General features: G+C 39.2%; 1 protein-coding gene across 1 annotated transcript in view; it reads right to left on the bottom strand.

Moving 5' to 3' along the window:
• Window positions 1-14,380: 14,380 nt before the first annotated feature.
• Window positions 14,381-22,453, bottom strand: part of LOC118747603 (homeobox protein caupolican) — an 80,174-nt gene continuing 72,101 nt past the window's right edge. The window contains exons 3-5 of the mRNA XM_036481655.1: window positions 22,335-22,450; window positions 18,199-18,605; window positions 14,381-15,624 (exon numbers count right to left, since the gene is read on the bottom strand). Of these exons, the coding sequence (XP_036337548.1) occupies window positions 14,381-15,624; window positions 18,199-18,605; window positions 22,335-22,450 (1,767 nt within the window). The remainder of the gene's footprint in view (window positions 15,625-18,198; window positions 18,606-22,334; window positions 22,451-22,453) is intronic.

Below are 22,453 nucleotides of genomic sequence, written 5' to 3'. Positions count from 1 at the left end.
AACCACAAGCGAACAACACAAGATCAGATCGAACATCAAAATAAATCAACGCAAAATTAACTTGACTTATGCGCAGTCATATTCTTAGCGGGATATCGAATTGCCAACTGAACGCGCTACACAAACGCGCACTCTCACACACATTCTCAGCCACATACACCTACCACCTCAACGAAATCGGAGTTGCAGATGGAGCTGGAGTTGTAGTTAGCAGCTTTGGTCAACTGAGGTCTGCTGCCGGTGCACGTCATTGGGTAACGAGCCAAAACAGAACAGATAATACGCTGTAGCAGTGGTGGCACACAGCTTGATAGAGGACAGCAGCAGCAGCAGCAGCACCAAGCTCTGGCAGCTGCGATTGCAGGATGCACAGGAGGGTGTGGGCAACGCAATTGAAGCAAACAGATCTGTACACAGTCAGGCGGATGTTTGGACAGTAGGATGTGATGGCCAGGCCAGCCATATGCTAAGCAGCAATGCAGCCGATCAGCCGCCGCCGAGCATCCAACGCACAGCAAAACAGCAAAAGCTCATCAAGTGCATGCAAATCGCAAGCTGTGATCACCAGCCAACAGCCGACAGCCAGCAGCCAGTCAACCGGGCTGTCACAGCGGCACACAGATTTACTAAACATACATACGTGTAGGTATATGAGCCCGGCGAACGGAGGGGGTTACAGGCAAAAATCAGAATTTGAATCTTGAAAGCCTAAAACCAACAAATGCTGCCTACAAAACGACAACACCAATTGATTAAAAATTTTAATTATGGTGCAAGAGGCATTGCTTGGGCCTCAACAGAGCGCCAACTGCGCCGGTAGTTCGTGCAGCGAGTAAAGGCAATAACGGCGGCGGAGTGGCATGCGAAGGGAGCGAAATGTTTTCATGTTTGTTGACGTTTGTGTTTTGAATTCATATTTATTTTATATGGTTTTTTTTTTGGTTTTTTTTGTTAGTGTGCACACGCCCACCTGAACAAAAGTCTCAGAAAATGAAGACAGCGAACATGATTTATGAATCTGGAGAATCATGTTTGGCATAGATATGTACGTTCGAGTCATCTGCGAATGATACCCATAAATACGCTCATTGATGGCAGAAGGGACCAGAAAGCAAAGAAGTTGTTGTGGAAGCTATTGGCTGCTTTCTAAAATTTTCTATTAGATGAATAAGGGCTGCGGGGCGACAGGCACACACATGAATTTGGGTACTAAATGCGCTGCGAGTAGAGACATCAATCAAAGCACTTCTGTTGTAACAAAAAATTTTGATGTTGCTTCCCCACTTTACTAAAGATTACTATTTAGGCACCGCAAGGCATGCAGTACAGTTTTTTTTTTTTTTTTTTTTTTTTGATGATTTACCCCATAAAAATTCCACATAAACTTACACTAATATTTCACGCTTATAACTAATTTAAAAACACAGACACAACAAGCTGTCAACCGCAATTATCTCACCCAAATATTTCACTGAATTTTATGTCATAATTTAATTTACATTAGGCTGCGAGGGGCATTTATAAATACATAGGTTGATATCTACATAGATATGCGTGAAATGTGAAAAATTTTAAGTTAAAAGTTGTGGATAGGTGCAAGGCTAGAGGGAAATTTTTTTTCTCAAGTAAAAGTGGCGCGATCAATTTCGATTGTAGGTACTTCACAGCTGCTCAAGGTTTTCTAAATTCCCTTCCACATGTACTACGAAACCCAGTGGTTGAGCATGGAAACCCCATATTGATGCTCTTTCACTCACTGTTGTTGCATTTTATTTCAATAGTTACGTCACACTCAAAGATCGCTAGTGATCCGTTGCTGTCATTTGACTTTGCTGATTTTTCACTCACACTCGCTCTCGCCATAAAAATTGGTCGTCAAATGTCAATGCATTACAGGAAAACACAATGCCCTGAGCACATAGCCTCCTTGTGGCGCCTCGAACAGTACGAAACAATGGGAATACACGATTTAGATAAAATTGTAGGAGAGCAATAAAAATCATTGACACCACCACTAGTTGACTTCGAGGCGATTCCTTATAAATAGATCTTCATTGATAATTCCACTCATTTCATTAGGCAAGTGTTCGACTTACAGCCGGCTAAGGGTTGATGCGCTTACCACACTGCATTGTTGTTAAGGTTACAGAGAAAGTGGCGTGCCACATATATACGTGTAGGGCGTGTATGTATGTATATTAGACTGCATCACTCCCCATACAAAAAAAAATCTGTACTATTTTTCCATTGGAATTATAAAATCTATTATATTTTAAGACGTCCACCAAAATATTTCGAAAAAATATTAAGATTTAAGTTAGCTGGACCAATTTCAAAATACCTCCAAAAATGAAGTTTTTTATGAATAAAAATAGTTTCTTAAAATTTTTTTTTTGAAAAAATCCCCTCAAATGACAAAACGGTTTAAGCTTAAAAAGTTTGCACAAAAATACTTAAAAAAAATTAAAAAAAAAATTTAACGGAATCGTAATGATGAGATTTTTGATGCTGTTTTTTAACTTTTTTCAAAGTTTGGTATAAGAAAAACTTGAATAACTGAGCCTAAACTCTTCTGATTTAGACTTACCGCAACTTTTTTTAGTGATGCAGTCTAATGTATATATGTATGAGTATTTTTACATCTGCGCATACCATCGATTGGTAATCAAGTTGTTCTTTTACATTAATGTCTTCAATATGTCACATCGAATGTCAAATAGTCTGAAATAAATGAGGCTTTTAGGCGATAAACAATTGAGAGAGATGAATTTGATGGACTCAGTTGACAGACGTACACGCACGCATGCAACTACTTGAATGCTATGCAGGCAAAATTTGTGATGGGAAAAGAAATTAGGCTGTTGTTAATTTTTAATATGTTGTACTTCTATAAAATAAAAACTGTTTTCAGTAGGAAAACTTACACAGCAGTGGGTGGCAGAAAATTGTGTGAATTTATGCATACGAACGAAATAAAAACTAGAACGCGACACTTTAACAAGTTTAGGCTGCTTTTCCTTGGTTTATTTAAGGTTTATTATTTTCTTAAGAAAGTATAGCTGATTATTTAACAAACACCATATATGTACATAAACTTTCAAATTTCAGACTTTGTGCAAAATTTCACCACAATTTTTAAGTTTTTAATGAGCATCTTTCGAACAAATTTTGGTAGGCAGTTTTGTAGCTCATTAAATTTTATTTTAGTGAAGTTGAATTTGGGAATTTTTATTTTTGTTGACGATGTTACGCATTTTTCCCATAAAAAGTATGATCGACAATGTTCGACCTTTTCGTCTTTTCAAACACAACTACAACCAGTTGTCAGTTTGGGTCGGAGCCAAGCTCTCCCGAATTCATGTGTACCCTTCTTCTCGATGTCCACCCATGGCAGCCCAATCGAGGGACTCGCTATGCTATGGGCACAATAGCCCTTTCATCTTCCTCGATATTTGTTGCCCAGTTAGGTTTAAATGGTCAAAAGAGAGTAACTACCCCTACACCTAAGCAAAGGGCAGGCCCATTTTAATGTCATATGCAATCTTCGTTTTCCTATGATGTTGCAAGGCTTCCTCCGTATCACATCATTTCGTTAATATAATGAACTTTGATAATTTTCTTGTACAGAGGGTTTTGCGAGCGTCTGTAGTCGTCTGCTGCCTGCTGGACATTTGAGAGGGTGTAGAGAACACATACCGCGGTCCGTTTTAACCCTAAGAATATGTACGCGCGTACAAATGTTCGTTTGAAAACCACCAAAGCTTCCCTATGGCATCGTCCACTTCCCCAACCTTATTAGAAAAGCCGCATGGTACTGAATCGCCTTGTCTAAAACCTCGAATGACGTGAAGCGTCCTTCCCAATTTGGATGGAGCTAAAAGCTGTTCACTATTTTCTATTCGTACTATGAAAAACGACCTTAAAACGGACAAAAATATGGTATGTGCCGATTAGCTTATCTAGGGATTCCTACAGGCTTTTGGCACGCTGTGAATATCATCCCGACCGACTCTTCGCCTACGAATTTAAACAGCACATCAGGTATATCGTCTGCTCCTGAGGGTTAATTATTCTTAAGTCACAGTATTTCTTGTCTCGGTCTGATGCAGTCACATTAGTTTCAACCCTTTACATTTATTTGTCTTCTTCTTCGACAAATGCGCCACTTTTTATCATTCAAAAGCGTTGAGGATTGTTTGCTAAATATTTCAAGTATGTATACTCGACGCGGGTCTCATTGCTGCCTGCTAGCATATAGGCGCATGCGGACGTGATAAATTTAGTTCGTAGTTCTTTAGACACTCAAATGGCTTTATCGATGTTTCGCCGCTGGTATCTTGTACTACTAACTTCCAGTTAACGTGCCGCGGATAGGTCGATCTTTCTCTCTTCTTAGTCCAAAACGTGCTCATGGAGCCTAAAGCTACCGACAGAAAAACTTAAATAGGGCATTTGTTTTTTCTGTTTTTGCTGTTATAGTCGCCAAGCGCGTAGGTTAAATCGTGACTAGGCAGCGCTAATATGCTTTCCCCAAGCTATTGTATGACTCTTTGGTATTTATTTATTTATTTATTTATTTAGTCTACAGAAAAATGTTTTCTTACAGACAGTTGAGATAAAAAGATTTAGAATATTTAAGTATGTGTGATACATTACAGAGTGAAATAATTATAAATATTAACTTGTAAAGATAACAATGATATTCAATAGCAATTTGGGTAGCTGGCGAGGCCTTGTCTCCAGTCTACTTTTGTGTGCGGCGGGCGGAAAGACCTAGTTTCCGCTCCGCCCTGTTTACAGGCCGTTGATCATGGTCGGAAAGGCCGAGCTTCCGATCCATGTTCCCGTAGTCGTTACTTTGTAAGTGAGGCAGGCGGAAAGTCCTAGTTTCCGCTCCACGCTATAGACGAACTGTTGGGCGAGGTCGGAAAGGCCGAGTTTCCGATCCCTGCTCCTATTGTCCTACGCGGTCGCGGAAATATACGAAGCCGTTACAATTGTACTAAGCAGTCATAGATATTGTGTAATTTTTCGTTCACGGTTGCAGATATTAGTTTATTTAGTTAACTTGTTGAGCAATGTTTTCTTTATTACAAAAAGCGATTCAGATATGTCGATGCAATCATAATGCTTGTTAAAATCTTGGCATAAACACCGAAAAGCATCATGCATTTCAAAGTTTGATTTACAAATACTCAACACAATAGGTTTAAAATGTCTCGTGGGTCTTGTAGGAATACAAAAATTTATCTCACTCAGTAAAAAGGGACTACTGACCATCCCGTTCATTAATTTAATTAAAAAAAGAACACCAAGCATCTCTCTACGACTCTGAAGCGTCGGCAAATCTATAAGCTTCAGGCGATCCTTGTAGGGTGGGAGATTTTTAGACGAGTCCCAACATAAATTTTTGAGGGCAAATAACAGGAACTGTTTCTGCACTGATTCGAGCCTGTCACTATGAATTTGATAGCTAGGATTCCATACTATAGATGCATACTCATCGTTCTTTTTCTCCATTGGGGCATGCGCACAAATTAGGGATATATTTTTGAATAAACAACTATAGCAATTAGATTAGAGGCACCTTCGCAATAATAAGTAAATCACGGGCAGGATTCGTCCACATGTGGGGAAGTAATGGTAATGTTTTTTACGTAGCTGGCCTCAATTCAGTGTGAAATTCATTCCTGGAAGCACATTTACATTATAGCGAGCCGCTCGCTCCAAGACAAATGCCCGCAAGCAACCGCACCTACTGGATAAAAGATGCTGCCGACTTCAACTAACCCTTAAACCGAATATGACGTAGAGTCTCCAACGCAGTAGCTTCTCTTACTGCCGCGCTGGTTGATTACCGCATCTCGCCGAGGCTATCTTACGTTGCTCAGAATGCGAAAACAGGGACGCAAAAGTCGCATGCTTAAACAGAAGAAGGGCCATACTCAAGGCATATTTCACTCCTTGTCAATGCTGCCGTTGTCTTGAAGTTACCAGGTATCCATCCATCCACTCTATTTACTGTTCCTAAAATTTCGAAACTTTAAAAATCTGTGTGTACAGTCCCGATTGAAGATAGAAATTCTCGATTTAAGCAGAACAATTTTATTTATTAAAAATCAAACAAGCCCTCATTGGCGCTGGATATGCCTGCACTGTGGTAAACTTAACTAAAAAAAAAAAATTAAAAAAATCTTGCATATTCCTTAAAATATCACCGATTGTCCAACTATTTATGACAAACAATTTGTCATGTCTTTGAAACGATATTTTCTGGAAAAATATCAAAACACTTCACACTAATTGCATTTAAAAAAAAATAACCAAATTTCGTAGATATCAAAATTCAAGTGAAAAACGAAAAAGAATTTCCAATCCATTAACAATTGTTAAGTGCTTGTTGCAGCGCCTTAATCAATTGTGACAAATATCAGACGAATGGCTACCACTAATCCTTTTCTTCTAATGTCACAAAATTGGTTAAATAGACCCGCTGCGACGACTGGCAATATATATATGTACATACATAAGTATGAACAACACTAACAAACATACATCCATACACATGTACCCGCACGCACTCCCATATAATTAATTGAAACACATTAATAAAAAAGAAATGAGGAAAAAGGGCGAAAAAGTCAAACAGCGAAACTCTGAGTTGAACATGAAAAACACTTCAGACGAAATGAGCGATACGGCGAAAAAAAGTCAACGTGAAAGGCCTAACTTAAACATAGCAAATAAAAAAAAAAATTATTAAAAAAAAAAAACAGTTGCGCGAAGGTATCGCTTTCTTTTTCTGTTATTAATGACGGTAATTTTTTCAATGATCATCAGGTGAAGTCATAGCGCTGCAAAAGAGCCACCGCTTGAGTTGATGAATGATAGCTAGCGGTCGTGTGTGTGCGATGGTATACGCGGTTGGACGAAGAGCTCGCGGAGGCCTGAATGCGTATAAAAAGCACTTAAAGGAGCTGCAAAGATCTCAACGATCAACGAAACGCCACCGCCGTCGCAGCCGATGCTACACAATAGTCAGCGAAATGTGTGATATGAGGTGAATACTTATGACCACTGTGTGACTCCTGACGCTCCTGCCTACAAACTGCTTGTGAGAGTGCCACTCTACGGTTATGCATTCATTGATGCAGCCGCTGTCGTTGCTGCGATAGTGGGATAGTGGTCTTCCCATCCTGCAGCCTTTCTTTCTTTGCTACCTGTTTGCTTGCCTGATTTTCTCGCGATGATGATTATGATTGCTCTGAGCCCATATAAGCCCATTGAGCTAAGAGATCCCGACAATGTGATAAGTTGTGTCATCATTTTTTTCCCCCAACAGCTTATCCCCGCACACACGGTTAGTTACATACATACAAGTACTCGGTCAGCAGCCGTCCATCCTTGGCTGCCTTCTTAAGTGTCCGCTGGCTATCGCTTTGGTTTTGGTAAGTATGTCCCTACGCAACTGACTGGCTGCTGCTGCTGGAGTTTTCTCAGGAATACAATTTCGGTTTTGTATTTTTTTTTTTTTTGATCTGCTTGAGTTGTATTACCTGCGGACGCGATCTTCCAAGCAAAGATGACTTTTTTTTTTTACCATCACGCTCCATATGCATTCACAAAAAAGGCTAAAACTGATTAGTTGTCATTTTTCAACTGTCATAAGCAGCAGCTACTGGTTTTCGAATGAATCTTTCTGCTGCTTACACTATGCGTGCGCGCTTCTTGACGAATTCTGTGCCTCTTCTTCTTGAGGCTGTTGTATTCCAGTGGCTTTCGGTGGCCAGTTGCCACTTAAATGAATGCGTTTTTAATTTTTATTGTTTGCTTTTGTGGCGTTTAATGGGTTATTTGCGCTGTTGGACGCTTGCCCATTCAACCAACCAACCAGCCTGGGCTGGCTGTCCATATCTCTCTGTTTGTCCGTCCGCAGTCGACAATGATTTACTGTCTTGGCTACTATTAATATTGCATATACTCGTAAATATTAAAAAAAAAGAAGCCTTCCACTTCATCTGCGCTCTATTACTCCGTCAATGAGTTTGGTCACATCTATTAATGATATTTAGTTCACAGCGAACATCGCTCGCTAGCTCGATCTGTACACATACATATAGTACATAGATACATACATACATACGTACAGACACTTCATTTTAAGCATCTATCTATCTTCGGCTATTTATCTCCACTTCTCAGCATTGTTAAAAATTTGATCCGCGTGGAACTCCCATGAATCTCTCACACGCCTGCTGTGCTCGCAGTGTTTATTTACCCTACTGTCTTTCGTGCCCCAAACTAGTAGAAAAATCGAAGCGATTAATTTTTCACTTTTAACTTCTTTGCTTTGGACATTCATATAATGGCATAATAATTTGATATAAAACGCTCTAATCTGACTACTCCTGCTTTACAAAACCACATAGAAATCTCGCTTAAATTGTTGGTGGGCGCCTGGTTTTGACGATTTTTAGCCTTCCTGGTATTTTTTTGTGATTTTTATTTTTTTGATTAGGGTCATTTTTTTTTTGCTGCTTTTCTCTGAATTGTTATTTTTCTTAAAATTGCTTTCGTTAATAAATAGCTTTGCGGTTTGGCTTGTCCATAGTAATTATCATAATTGAAATATGTAGTCACTTAATAACATTAATGAGTGTGGCTTAAGCGTTTTAGTTTTAAATAGGCAAATGTTATTATTCATTCAAAATTGAAATCAAAGAAAAAACCTGGTATATTAATTTTTAGAAAAATTGAAAGGCAACTATATCAAAGTGGCAGAACTTACTGCTGCTATTTCGGAGATTATCACCTCTGCTCATCAGACTTATTTCAAGACTTCACTGGGAATCGAATCCGCTTCACTCGCACCTTGCATCCAAAAACAGTTTATTGAAGCATTTTAATGATATATTAAACAGTTCTTTTGATGCTTTTCAAAAACCTTTGGTTTTGTGCAGGGACCGAAAATAATAGTAATACCTTCTTTAAAGCTTTCTATATATAGTATTAGATAGGATAACTTTTAGGAGCCTAGACGCACGAGCGAGCTTTCCGACAAGACAACTCCCTCAAAGTAATTTTAAAAGGCCAGTAACCCAATTGGGGACACAGTTAGCCATTACAGAGGTATTGTTCCTTGTGATAAGATAAGTCGTGATTTTGAAAGGTAATAACTAATCAATCGGTGAAACGCCGCGAGCCAATCTCATAATTACATAGCAAGGTTATGTAAATCATCGAGTGTCCATCAAGGTTGGTTAAAAGGTGCGAGCCCTGAAACTTCAATCTTAGCCAGCCGAAAACTGGATAGCCTAGTAGAAAATATATAGACTTGATGCCATGATAAAAATATAGTAAGGTAGAACCGCTGAGAGTCACTTTTAAAATTCTTGACGTTTCCAAGCAATTTAATTTTTAAATTTGCTCACAAACTCACACACACATTTTCATTTTCAATCTCAAGCAACAACAATTTCGAACAATTTCAATTTTTTATTTTCACTTTTATATGATTTTAATATGTTGGCAACTTCAAAAAAAAATCATGGCCGACAAATTGAGAGAACGGTTCTACCTTGGTATGTTTTTATCATGCTTGATTCCACCTCACCATTCTGCAGGCAACAGCCGCACTAAATTACATTTGGAAGTTAGCCGAATTTTTGTACTGAAAATCTCTATACAGAATCAATGAGAATAGACATGGTGAAATTATATCAGGTGTAATAATAAAACCGATGTTTCGCTTTATTTTCTTAGTTCTCTTTACATTCGGCTATCTTGTAGAAATTTTTTCAAGCAAATTTTCAAATAATACCATGTTCTGACCGACAACGAAAAACTTTGAAAACGAGTTTTGGGATTGTGGGCTGAAGGCTGTTCACACCGGCTGTTTTGCTAAGCAACAAAAACAAAACCAAAATGCTTATCCCTCATTTTCTCTGCATTAGCGACCTCTTACTTTCATTCTTATTTTACTTTGGCCAGCCAATTAACAATAAATCCGAAATGGCGTATTAAAGATGATAAAATATGACTTCCACTTCGACAAATAATAAAGTTTCGCAACTGTAAGTGATTACACCAGATATAGAGAAAATATTTATTTCTAAAACGTCAGATCGAAGAACTTGGAGAAAAGTAATTCGCATTTTCGAAAACATAGTTTTGTATCGCACTGCGCTAAGAGATCCTTTTTATGGCCAAATTCCATCCCTGATGTAAGACTGTAAAAGAAGACCAAAACAAACAGCTGTTTGGTATTTGCTCAATAAATATACTCCAAAGTCAAAGTTAAACATACCCAGCAGGGTCGCATGAAATATTCTTTCAATTAGCACTCAATTAAACACTAATGGAGCAATTATGAATTGAAATTTTGTATAATAAATCGAGCTCAAAAGCTTGGTTAATTGCCCGATTACAAGCCTGTCTGGACATACTTTTAAGGATTAATTTGATGTGAGACGCAGCTACTGAGTAACTGAAGTAACCTAGGGTAGCATGAAAAAAGTCGTCAAATTTCTAAATACTTAACATTTAAACGTAAGTTTACGCTGTAGTAGGAAAGTAGCAAAACAATGGGTATAGGCTGTTTCTAAATAAAGAATTTTCTTTTCGGTTATGTCATTGCAAACTCATACAGCTCATAATTCGTATTCTCTCGAATACTTCAAGAGCCGCCTCATCGGACATTGTCATTGTCCATGTTTCTGCGCCATATACGCGCACGAGCATGATGAGTGACACTTATCGCGTGTGGTTTTTCTACGTCCAGAGAGGACATTATTTCCGAATTTCCTACTCAGTCTAAAGTAGACAAGTAGGCAAGAGTGATTCTGCGTTAGATTTCGATGCTGATATTATTATCGGTGTTAATTCTGGTTCCCAAGTAAACGAAATTCTCTACTTTCTCGAAATTATAACTGTCAATTGTGACGTGAGTGCCAAGGCGTGAATGCGCTGACTATTTGTTTGATGACAGGAAATACTTCGCCTTGTCTTCGTTTACCACCAGATGCATTCTCTTTGCATTCTTATACAATTTGGAAAAAGCAGAAGAGACTTCTCGGTTCTTCCGCACACAGAAAGCAATAAGAGCTTTCACACAAGCCGGTAGCCAGTACCAAACATTTTGCGCCGGAAAACCGGTTGTCAGGTAGACGATCCGGATAAGCGAAACCGTGGTCGGTCCGGATTTCAAGATAAATACTTAATAACAATTGTTAATTTTTCAACTCTGTGCGGATTGCAGAAGGATGCGGACTATATGCGGGTTAACGAAGTTTCATAATCATATGTCATAATTCGTCAGCTGCCTCGACAAGAAAGAAGAAACTGAAGTTTTTTTTTGGATAAGTTTTCAAGGACCAATTATATCCTTATGTCATGTTCGGTCCACAAGATTTAACAGTGCAAGGATAAGTCATATTCTTAAATTTGTAAGTTGACTCTTCGTACCTTAAGACAGGTTAGCTTAGGTTGTTGTGGCACAGCCTGCTTCTGAGTCCCCCACTTAGACATCAGTTAGATTGTCCATTGGGTTACCACATTACACAAGTTCTTTGAACGGCGACTAATATATTCTGTGTTCGAAGCTAAGAGAAGCGCTGGGTGCTCACAACAAAGTTCCGCTGGCAGCTGATGTCCAGCTTTTCAGGAGCTTTTTCGTACCTTAAGACAGTTGAATCAAGAAAATTTTCAAATGTAGTATATGATTTCTTTATTTAATTTGAATTATTAGAATACTTAGAAATTAATTAATTTTAGTTAATTATGCAATTCAACAAAATCTTGGCTTATCTAGTTTACAAATTTTTTTTAAATTTCATTATTTTTCTAAAGTTTATTTCTTTATTTACATTCGCTTGCAACTCTGGCGTTTAGGAATTTTTTGTTGTTTTTACATTTCATTAGTAAGATTTATTTATCACAGATTACAATTTTTTCGCTTAGTAAATATTGCATTTTATATATTTGTATGTACGTATGTTTATATGTATGTGCATATGTGCTACATACATATATTAAATTAAGAAATCCTATAGCATACATATTTACTCGTTTGTTATGTTACTTCTTTTTATACTATGTATGTAAGTATGTACGCGATTTTTTTTTTTGGTTTTCCGAATTCGAATAATTGTAGTGATTTTAGTTGCAAATAATTTGCTGAATTAATTTGCTAATAATGAAAGTGTAATATATATGTATATGTATTTTTATATTTATGTATGTATGTAAGTATGTACACATAATGATAATGTTTATTATAATTATATTACTTGTTATTTGTTAATAGTTGTTGTTGTTGTTGCCCAATGTTTATATTATTACACAAGTTACACAAACAACAAATTAATGGTTTGATGTCTTAATTAATAATTTCGTTTTTGTTGTAGACTTGTTAAGGTGTGTAGCTAAATTTGTATGTGTATGTGTGTGCGCATGTATGTTCATTAGGATGGTCCAAAAATTTATGTGAAAAAGTTAAGACGGAATCTTTGTGCTTTGTGCTCTCACCCCCTAGGATTGTTCTATATCGAAAAAATATACCTTTATTTTTTAATTTGGAATTAAAAAAATATTTAGAAGTCACTCAAAGCGCTCAAAGTTTTTCATGTATTTTATATAGGAAAAAACTATTTTTCGTAGAAATGCTATGGAAATCTCGAAAATCAATATTTTTCGATCGGAAAACTCGGTTCCTCTTCAGCGGATTCCCGTTAATAATGCCTAGTTGCTCATTTAACGACTTTTTCATTATAACTGTATTTTAAAGGTCCGCCAAAAACCCCAGAAAATGCAATGGGGGACCAATAAAACACCGTTAGCATTAAAAAACGGTTAAATAAGAACCCGGGTATCGTTATTGAAGAGAACCAGAGTTTTCCGATCAAAAAAAAATTGATTTTCAAAAAAGCTATACCATATAAAATACATGGAAAACTCTAAAAAAAAATTTATTCAAAAAACACAAATATATTTTTCTCGATATAGAACAATCCTAGGGGGTGGGAGCAATAAATTTCCGACACTACATTTTTTTTTTGACCACCCTAATGCACATATGTATGTGTGTACTCTACGCGGCGTGTTATGTTTGACATTGCAATTATAGATGCGAAAACAAATTTTAACTATGCGCGCATCAACTTACGTACGTACGTTCGGTAGGTACAAAGTTGTTGTTGCGCGCATAAATGGGCAAGTAAGTGAATTTGCTATTTGCTACGTGTTAGTTGGTGCTTTAGTGAGCACTTATTATAATTATTTTTTAATAAAATTTTTATTACTGTTATTTTTTGCTGGTTCGCGTAATTTATGCGCCATAATGATTTGCTTTGCTGTTACTTATCGCTGCGAATGGTGAAGGTAATGGTGTGTAATTCAAACGTGGTGCCTATAAATCTGCTGCTATTATCGCTTGTTAATTATTTTTTTTCATACACATATGCGTACGTACGTATGTATCTATGTTTGTATTGCAAATATAAAAAGTAGTGCATTCGAGCTTCTGCACTACACACACACACACACACACACACAAGGCGCACACGCGTTGTGCGCATGCGCGCGTTTATTTTTAGCTCTTTTTAATTACAAAATATTTTTATTATGTGTTTTTAATCTTAATTTATAATTTTTACAAGCAGTTTTATCAAGCTTTAATTGCTATTTTTACAACACCTTCGCTGTTGCTGATAGAGTTGCAGTTGGTTGTTGTTGCTGTTGTCGCTGTCGCTGTCGCTGTCGCTGCTAGCGTGTAAAGTCATTAAACCTTCTGCATGACTAATGGCATATGCGTATGCGCTTTAACTCGCACGCTTATTATTATAAGCGCACTACTAATTGTACGAGAAAAAACAACAACAAATAGTCAGCAATTTTCCACAATCACCCTCTTCGCACTCGCAAAGAGTTTGTGTCTTGAGTCTTCAGTTTTGCGTATTTTAAATTTTTTTTATTTCGATTTCATTGCGCGCGTGTTGTATAACACAGACGACGCGCGCGCGTTCGCGCTCACGACCTTTTTGCGCGCTTGCTAAATGCAATAAAAACTTTTTATTGCCGCTTACTCGAATTACACTTTTATTGCCAAATAATTAGCGCGCTTAACTTGCGCGCGTCGGCAGCCACTTGGGCCGCTTGCGGTTAAGCGGCATAAATTTTTTACATCAAACTTTAATTGAAAACTAGCGCAGCTTGCTTCCGCTGTCAGTTGGCTCGCCGTCAGCTATGAACTTTTAATGTTTATTGCGCTTGCTGCCTACTTTTGCGTTGCACATGTCCCGTTGCGCGCGCGCTTTGATTAAAAACGTTGTAATAGTCATTAAGCCGCAACGCTAATCGATCAAATTTCCCACTCTGCCTCTACTCAACCCTCAGCGCGCGCTGCCGCCAATGCATAGTTAACACCAATACCTACTCCATTGCCACCGTATGCCGCATGGTTTCCACCGTGAGCATTGCTACTGCCGACGCCACTGCTGTAGCACATGCCCGGCGCGCTGCTCGTTGGCGTCCCCATCAATGCGCCGCGCGCAAGCTGGTTCAGCACAATGCCGCCATTGCTGTTCGCCAATTTCATGTTGGGCGGCGTCTGCGGCGGTGTATCCGGCTGTATCTCTGCGAAGCCCAAACGTTGTTGCTGCTGTTGTTGCTGTTGCAGCTGATGATACTGGTGCGCTGTCAAAAGTGGCGGACCCTGCGTCATCGAGGGTGGCGTGGAGGCGCTGCCATTACTGCTGCCACTGCCAGTACTGCCGTTGTGGTTGCTGTTGTTGCTGCCAGTGCTGCTGATACTGAGATTGAGGAAACTGCCGTTGCTGTTGTTGTGGCTGCTGCTGGAACTGAGACTGTTGCTGCCAGCCGATGCCGATGCCGCTGCCGCTGCCGCGTACGCCGTAGGTATGCGCGAATAGGGCAATGCGCCGACGTAGCCGCTCATCATATTCAGCGATGTCGAATTGTTGTTGCTGCTGCTGCTGCTGTTGTGCGCTGGCTGCATGTTGCTGCTGTTGCTGTGGCTGTGGCTGTTGAGTATATTGTGTGGATTGAGTTGACTGATTTGTTGCAAATGCGGCGGCATCTGCTGGTAATACTGTTGCCGACTTTGCAGCAGCGCTTGCTGTTGCTGCTGTTGTTGTTGTTGTTGTTGCTGCTGATATGTGCTCATTTGCATTGACGACGCCGGCGGCGGCAGTGTGGGTGGTGGTGCTGGCAGTAGCGGCGGTGGTGTCTTGCAGCCGACTGTGTCTGCCAAACTCCAGATCTTGGGTTTGCTCGCCGGGAGCGGTATACCACAGTCCGCCGCACGCAGCAGGTTTTTTGATGCATTGTACTCATCGGCTGCGCTCATGTGGCTGGGTGGGCCGTACGCCATGCTAGCCACGTGCTGTTGCTGTTGCTGCTGCTGCTGCTGCTGGTGTTGCTGGTAGTAGGCTGAGGTGTGTTGCTGCTGGTAGGGATGGTAGCTGGGATGCTGGCCGTAGGGCGAGCTGTACACGCCGCCGCCCATGCTGCGTATCGAGGGTATATCGCCGTACTTTGGTTCATCTAAGGAGCAGCCATCTGCTTTGTCTTCTTTGGCCAGCATTTCAGATTTGACAATAGGATCATCTGCAAGAAAGAGCGAGAGAGAGAAGCACAAAATAAATGAGATTCAAATTTATTTATTTTCGATTTGTTTGCAAATTGAAAACGGAAATCTTGTGCGATTGCCAGCTTTCCACCACAAAATGTATCTAAATTACTTAGAGCTTTACAGCTTCATCAAAGCCGAATGTTTAAGTAGCCCAGTTATTTGTTCAACGTTTTGCTATCCCTGCCTTCAGCCTACATTTTCGTAGGCGTTGAAGCGTGCAACGCCCTTTCGTGGCCAGATTTCAACTACAAAATATTTGCGCTTCCGCCGCTTTCTACCCACTTCTCTGATTTGGCAAGCATTTTTTTTTTCTTCAGTCGTGTCTTGAAGTTAACTTAATTTGGGAAAGTCAAAAACTTCATCAAGGCCACTTAAAGGCGTTGTTGCACAGCCCACTCCACGACCACCCTTCCGTCAACGACAGCCAGATGCCAGCAACTTCCGCTTGGCGACTAGTCAAATAGCAGATAGTCTACATATCTACAACAAATGCCAGTACCGTATATAAAACACAGCAACAACAAGTGTACTGGTAACAAAAATATTAAAGCTTTTTATAGTAGATAATATGTAACAGCTGCCGTTTTATGGGCAGCAAGGCCACACAAAAGGGGACGTGAAACGTCGCGCCACATAAATATCACTTAAAGTGAACGCGCCGCCAAAAAAAAAAGCCAACCCCAGTGGTGGTAATGGTCGATTTTCCAAACGTTTTGTTGCGTTTTGAATAGAACGAGCGGTGATTTGGCAAGTGCGCCTTTACATATGTACATATGTATGAGTGTAGCCCACAGTGCGTCAGGGGTGGTTCGAAAAACAGTCACAAAGTTTATTGCGAAAGTTAAATTTGTGCTCTCAAAGGCTTTTTTTTTGATTTTGCGGTATTATTTCACTTTCGATAGTTCACTTTAAAAAACGGCGCTCTAAGCAACGCCTTTCATAGAAAGTTCTAAAAAATTTTTATTGGCAAAAATTCTTCGAATAAACCCCCTACCGTGTAGTCGTATCGCTAAGACCTTAAAAGAATTTTGGTATCCATTATAGGGTTTCAAAAGGATTAGATTTTTATTAGCTCTGGCACGCGGAGATATTTATTGATTGTTTTTTCGGCTCAAAACGTGTTATTTCAAACCTTTACACACTTCGTCTATGATTTCTCTAATCTCTTAATATCCTTCTACAATTCGCATCTTCGAGACCCTTAAATTAGGTTTTTGTTTGAAGGGTCATTTCATTAGGTTTCGAGACTGCTACCATAATCTAGGAATCTGGAGAATGGAACAGCTATTCAAAGCGGTGTTAATTGTTTTTATATTTTAAGGATAATCTGTGTGTATTCTATAACCATATTTGGGCCTCGTTCGGCGGCAACTAACCAGGAAAACGGGGAAGAGCCCCTATGGCCTGATTCCGTCTAGCGCCTAGCTATATTTCCGTAACTGAGATTTTCCCCGCAGTGCCAAAACCGGTTCTGCCATGGAAATCCCTTCTACAGATCATCTACGCCGGCGCTTAATAGATTTTCTTCACAAAGTTCTCATCCACTAGAATCTGGACAAGCTCTAGCATACCAAATATAATCACAGATAATCACTTCTGGCGCTGAACCGATACTCTCAACAACGGTTAACTCTCGTCGTGCCGAACTGGCACTACACTCAATATCTTGACTGAGGAGCTAGGTAGATTTTTTTAGTACGTGTACGATAGCAGTGCCTGGACAGTATCTGTCAAGCTAATTCTTTTGCAAAGTTCGGCACACTCGCATAGCAGTTGCCGGTTGGGTTCTGGCTATTCTTCATATCTGCAACGCCTGCAGAAGTACCTTCCAGTGGCAACATGGTCTTTTAGCAGACCGTGGCTGTGGCTACGATTCTTGTATTCGCTAACACTCAAAATAGATAATTTTCTTGAAGAAATTGTGACAGAGTTCTTCTACTAGCTGAATATTTTTTGAATCACTCTCCAATTTAATGAAACAAAAGGGCAACAACCCTCATGAGAGCACCGTGGGGAGTTCGTAGGCCACTTTGAGCTGCTTAAACACTTAGCGGAAGAAGGCAAACTCAACGGCCAGTGACCATGAAAGACGTCAAAGTGCAAAGGCAACGGGTGAGCGGTTTGCCAAAAGTGCGTGTCTGAGGCTGACGTAAGGCGGTAAGGCACTTAAGTAAAACAAAGTAGAATGGCATATACAAGATGTTTATGAAGAGCAATCGGATTGCTTAAGTTTGCATGGCCGTTTTTGATTTCTACAAAAAAGAAATCCTTGTTACAGCGGCAAACAGTTTTCTATGTTCCTAATTTTTGTTGAGAAAAATTTTTATTAATTGTTTCTATTGGATAGTAGCACACATTTTTTAACCCTTACGCATCAAGTGCTCGGGTGAAAACGGTTTAGGGTTTTTGCTAACTTTTGCCCTTGATTAGTGCTCAGAGATCCAAATCCTAGCAATTGAAACACATTTCTTCTTATCACTTTACGACTTTCCCAGTGTCAATGTGCGCCCCAATTTTAATTATTTCATAAACATCCTCTCATCACTTACCTTTTCGCATTTCAACGCCCATCGTTGCACTTCCACCACCACCACCGCCACCGTAGACTCCACCAACACCAATACCGTCACCAACTCCACCACTGCCATTCAGTTTCTCAACCTCGTCGGCATCCTTCTCCTTCTCATCGTCCGACAACATTGCATCATCATCATCGTCTGTTTTATTCTTTGGTTCCCAGGTCATTTTATTTTCCTTCTTCAGCCGTCGGCGTGCGTTCGCGAACCACGTAGAGACCTGCGTCAGCGTCATTTTCGTAATGATGGCCAGCATAATCTTCTCACCTTTGGTGGGGTAGGGATTCTTCTTGTGCTCGCTCAGCCAGGCTTTGAGGGTGGCCGTGGACTCGCGTGTGGCATTCTTGCGGCGTGCTGCCAAGTCGTAGCTGGAGCCGTAACTGCAATGAAAATAAAAGAATTTGGAATTTAATTACTTTTAAAATATTAATTGACAAATACAAAACAGCAAACCCACCCACTTGTTATCGCGTTCGCAGCGGTTTCTATCAAACAGCGGCAAACTTGGACAACACTTATTCGGCCCATATTTTAAAGAACCGTTGCACACACATAGTATCTGTGTTTGTTTGTATGTTCGCTTAGTTTACTCAAGTCGAGTGGCGGCAATTATGTGGCGGCTGCACCTCAAAGCTCACATTTGCCATCGCATATGCAATTTGTAAATATTGCCAAAGCGTCAACCATACAATCACGCAAAAAAAAAACAATACCAACTGACAAACCGCCAACAACAAGCCACGTCAACGTCAACAACTAAGCGTAATCAACCTTCCGATACAAAAAGCGCGCCGCCGCTGCTATTACTCCCATTAGAAATTAAGAAGAAAAGCAAAAACTAAAATCAACTAAATAATTGTCAGTTGGAATGTTGATTGAGGCAGCAGCAAAGCTGTAGTTGCCGTCATCGCTATCGCCATCGCCACACTGCCACCGACGCGTTGCCGCTAATGAACTCTTTTCGTGTAAGTAGAGTTTTTTTTTAATATATTTAGTTGAGTAATTTTCTGTTATCTGCGAAGGAGACACCTTTATACATTAATTGCTTTGACTTGAATGGGGCTATGGAATGGAGTTTTAGTTTAGCTAGCCAAATCAGTATTGATTATTAAAAGTTGTTGGCGCTATTATCTAAGCGCTTTGATGCCATATCTGTGTAAGTTAAGTGCTTTCAATCGATAAATTTTCATATTTGCGAAAAATAATATTCGGTTGAAAAATTAATTACTTTGTTCCCATTAGTGGAATTCTAATGCACGAGCAGGCAGCATTTGTGTGGTTACTCGTAGGTGCTAAATATTTAGATTGAATTTATGACATCATAGTTTGTCCACAGAACATTTATCGAAAATATCGCAAAATGTTATGGAAACAATTTACATATATCTCCCAAAACTTTTCAGTGGCAAATTTCCTCACCAAGCTCAGCAGTATCAATGAGTAGTGAACATCTGATAGCGCACATTTTCGGAACTTGGTCCCATCGTTTGCAAGAAAATATACGAGGTTGCCCAAAATAAATGACTTCATTTGAAGATGGAATAATTATTGCAGATGGCATCGAATGTCAGGCATTTGTAATGGAAATATATGTAGATAGAATTCGTGGGCCGCTCAATACCCACTGTACGAATGTTCCGATTTTTAGCCACTCCACGTGAAGAGACTGGATCAAGAATAAATTCATTGCACACTGTGGTTCAAGATCTGGCGAAAGACCCAACATCATCACCCAAATGGCATGCGATATAATTGATCATTTCTCTGTAGCGCCTTTTGAATGCAAATTTGAAGATGGACGCTTTGAAAGAGAAAACAGTCCAAGAGCTATCGCCAGTTGACCGAGAAACGCGTCCTGATTCTTAAAAAAAGCACTTAAATTTAGTTTTATTTTTTTCGAAATCATTAGGTGTGTCCAAGAATATTTCAGTATTCAAGGAAACGTGAAAAAATTATCATTTTTGGCGCACTGGGAATTCGCGTATCATCCATGAGGAATCATAAAATCCATTCAAAGTCGCTGTATGGCGTGTAGTTTACTCTATTGACGGCATGAGTCCATTCTATTTATTTGAATACCTCGTTTTTGCGAATTTACTGACCGGTAACTTAATCAGACTTCCTTCTGTGGCGTTTTCTGCAGTCTCGGGATTATGTAAATAAGTCCCGGACTCTGGAGGCACCCTTAAGGAGAAGGTACAGCAATAAATCCCAGAAGTCTTACAACAACCATCTAAAATGCCATAAAACGGGCCTAAATGGCAATTTATAATGGCGGTGGTCACTCAGGTGATATCATCCCTAAAACATAATCTAATAAAATGTGGTGGCTCACGGGTTGTCCCATGCTAATGTTTAGATCCGATAATTGGATCGTGAAGAAATTAACGATAATCTTCAATTTTTATATGAGAACTGAAGTCGGTTTTGTTTTTTGTTTAAAAATTACTTGTTTAAATAAGTTTTAGAATTAATCATATCTTTGAATCTATAAAGTTCTTTAAAAAAAATTAGTTAATTATTTGTAATACGAAGTAGACTCTAAACAAAAAATTTAAATATTGAATAAACAACGGAAATACAGATAAAAGTAATTATTTTACCTAAAATAGGAGAAAAAACTGTTAAAATGGCATAAATTTAACTTTAAGTTGGAATAATTGCGAAACCAGTAGGTTTATCAAAAAATTGTAGGAGACATTTTTTATAGAGCGAGAAAACAAATTCCAAAGATGAAAACAAGTTTTTTCTAAGTAATTTATATGGAAAACAAAAATCCACGACACGCCTCCTTTTAAACTTAATATTAAGGGTTGCACTTTTAGCAGGCATCTTTCGACATCCCCCCGGAAGTATTAAAGAGGGGACCATTAAAAAGAAAAGTTAGTCGATTTTTTGAATCAGTCCATGAATCAGTACAACACTGTTCCATTGTCAAAGTAATCTGCGACATCAATTTATGGATTTCTAAAACAAATCCTTTAAGTCTTTAAACCAACAAATTTATTTTAACACTAAACAGCTCAAAATGCGAAAAAAAACATTTCCCAATCACTTCAACTTTAGTTACTTTAGCGTGAAAATTCATAGCGAAAAACCTTGAGAGCGACAGCTGGCCATATAAAAGCTTCTCAACTACGGCTGAACGCGCATCGAATTTAAATCTTTCAATAATTTTAAGTGCCGCATTTGATAACAATGAATACAAAAAAAAAGAAAAAAATCTCAATAGAATAAAAGCAAAAAAAAAACATAGCAGTTAGAAGCAACAGCACGGAAAATGAAAGCATATTGGCCCAGCCAACCAAAGGAGGTGAAGGCGGCGGCGAAAGCTGTGGTGGGCGACAGGACATTGGCGCAACGATAGACAAACGCCGTTTTCCACTTGTTGAACTGCTGCCAGAGACAGTGAACGTGTACGCAAGGGATTTAGTTGGGTTTATAGCCAAAGTTGTTGCATCTTCCACGCTGCTGTGTTTCTGTTGTATTTTTTTTTTTTTTTTTTTTTTTTTTTTTTTCTATGCGACTCGCAACCGCAGACATAGTCATAGTGGACGAACCCGACGACTGCGGCTTGCGGGCAAAATTTAATGTATTTGTAGAAAATCTCTAGCGGCGAGTGGTGCTGAATTATCTCTTATTTTGATTGCTTCTACTAGTAGCACTGTTTCGGGAAATTTTCACGCTTTGGTGGCAAGTTTTTTTTTTTTTTTTGAGTTTTAAAGCGCCAACTAAGCGACAGTGAAATTTATTTAATTCAATTATTTTATTGTGGAAAATCCATTTTAATTGCTAAGCTTAAAAAGAAGCGAGAAGTGCATGTTGCGATTTGAAAAGTATTTAGTAATAAATCACTCGCAATGCGTATCGCACTCAAGTCAGCAAGCAGCTAGCTGACACACCAAAGCGGAGAGGTCATGAGAAGAAACTCGCTGGCTCACTGATAAGCCATGCTCATGCTCTCATATCAAGCAACATACAGAGTATTGTCAACACTTCATAACTCAACGCGTTTAGTTGCAAGAGTTCAAGATTTATTTCTGTCACTCTCTCCAAAATGTTGCAATAAATCAAATCTTAGGAAAAAAAATATTTTTGAGTACACTTACCCATAGGCGGCTATCGGATCATACGAATAGTAACCAGTGGTGGGCTGCAGGCTTGCCGAAGTCCAAGCGGACATATCAGATCCAGTGTTGCCCTCTTTTAATGCATAGGGATTGCTCTA

This window comes from Rhagoletis pomonella, unplaced genomic scaffold (assembly GCF_013731165.1).
Source record: "Rhagoletis pomonella isolate Grant_MI unplaced genomic scaffold, Rhpom_1.0 Rhpom_scaffold_00012, whole genome shotgun sequence".
In the NCBI taxonomy this organism is placed as follows: Eukaryota; Metazoa; Arthropoda; class Insecta; order Diptera; family Tephritidae; genus Rhagoletis; species Rhagoletis pomonella.
This window is presented reverse-complemented; position numbering and strand designations above follow the sequence as displayed.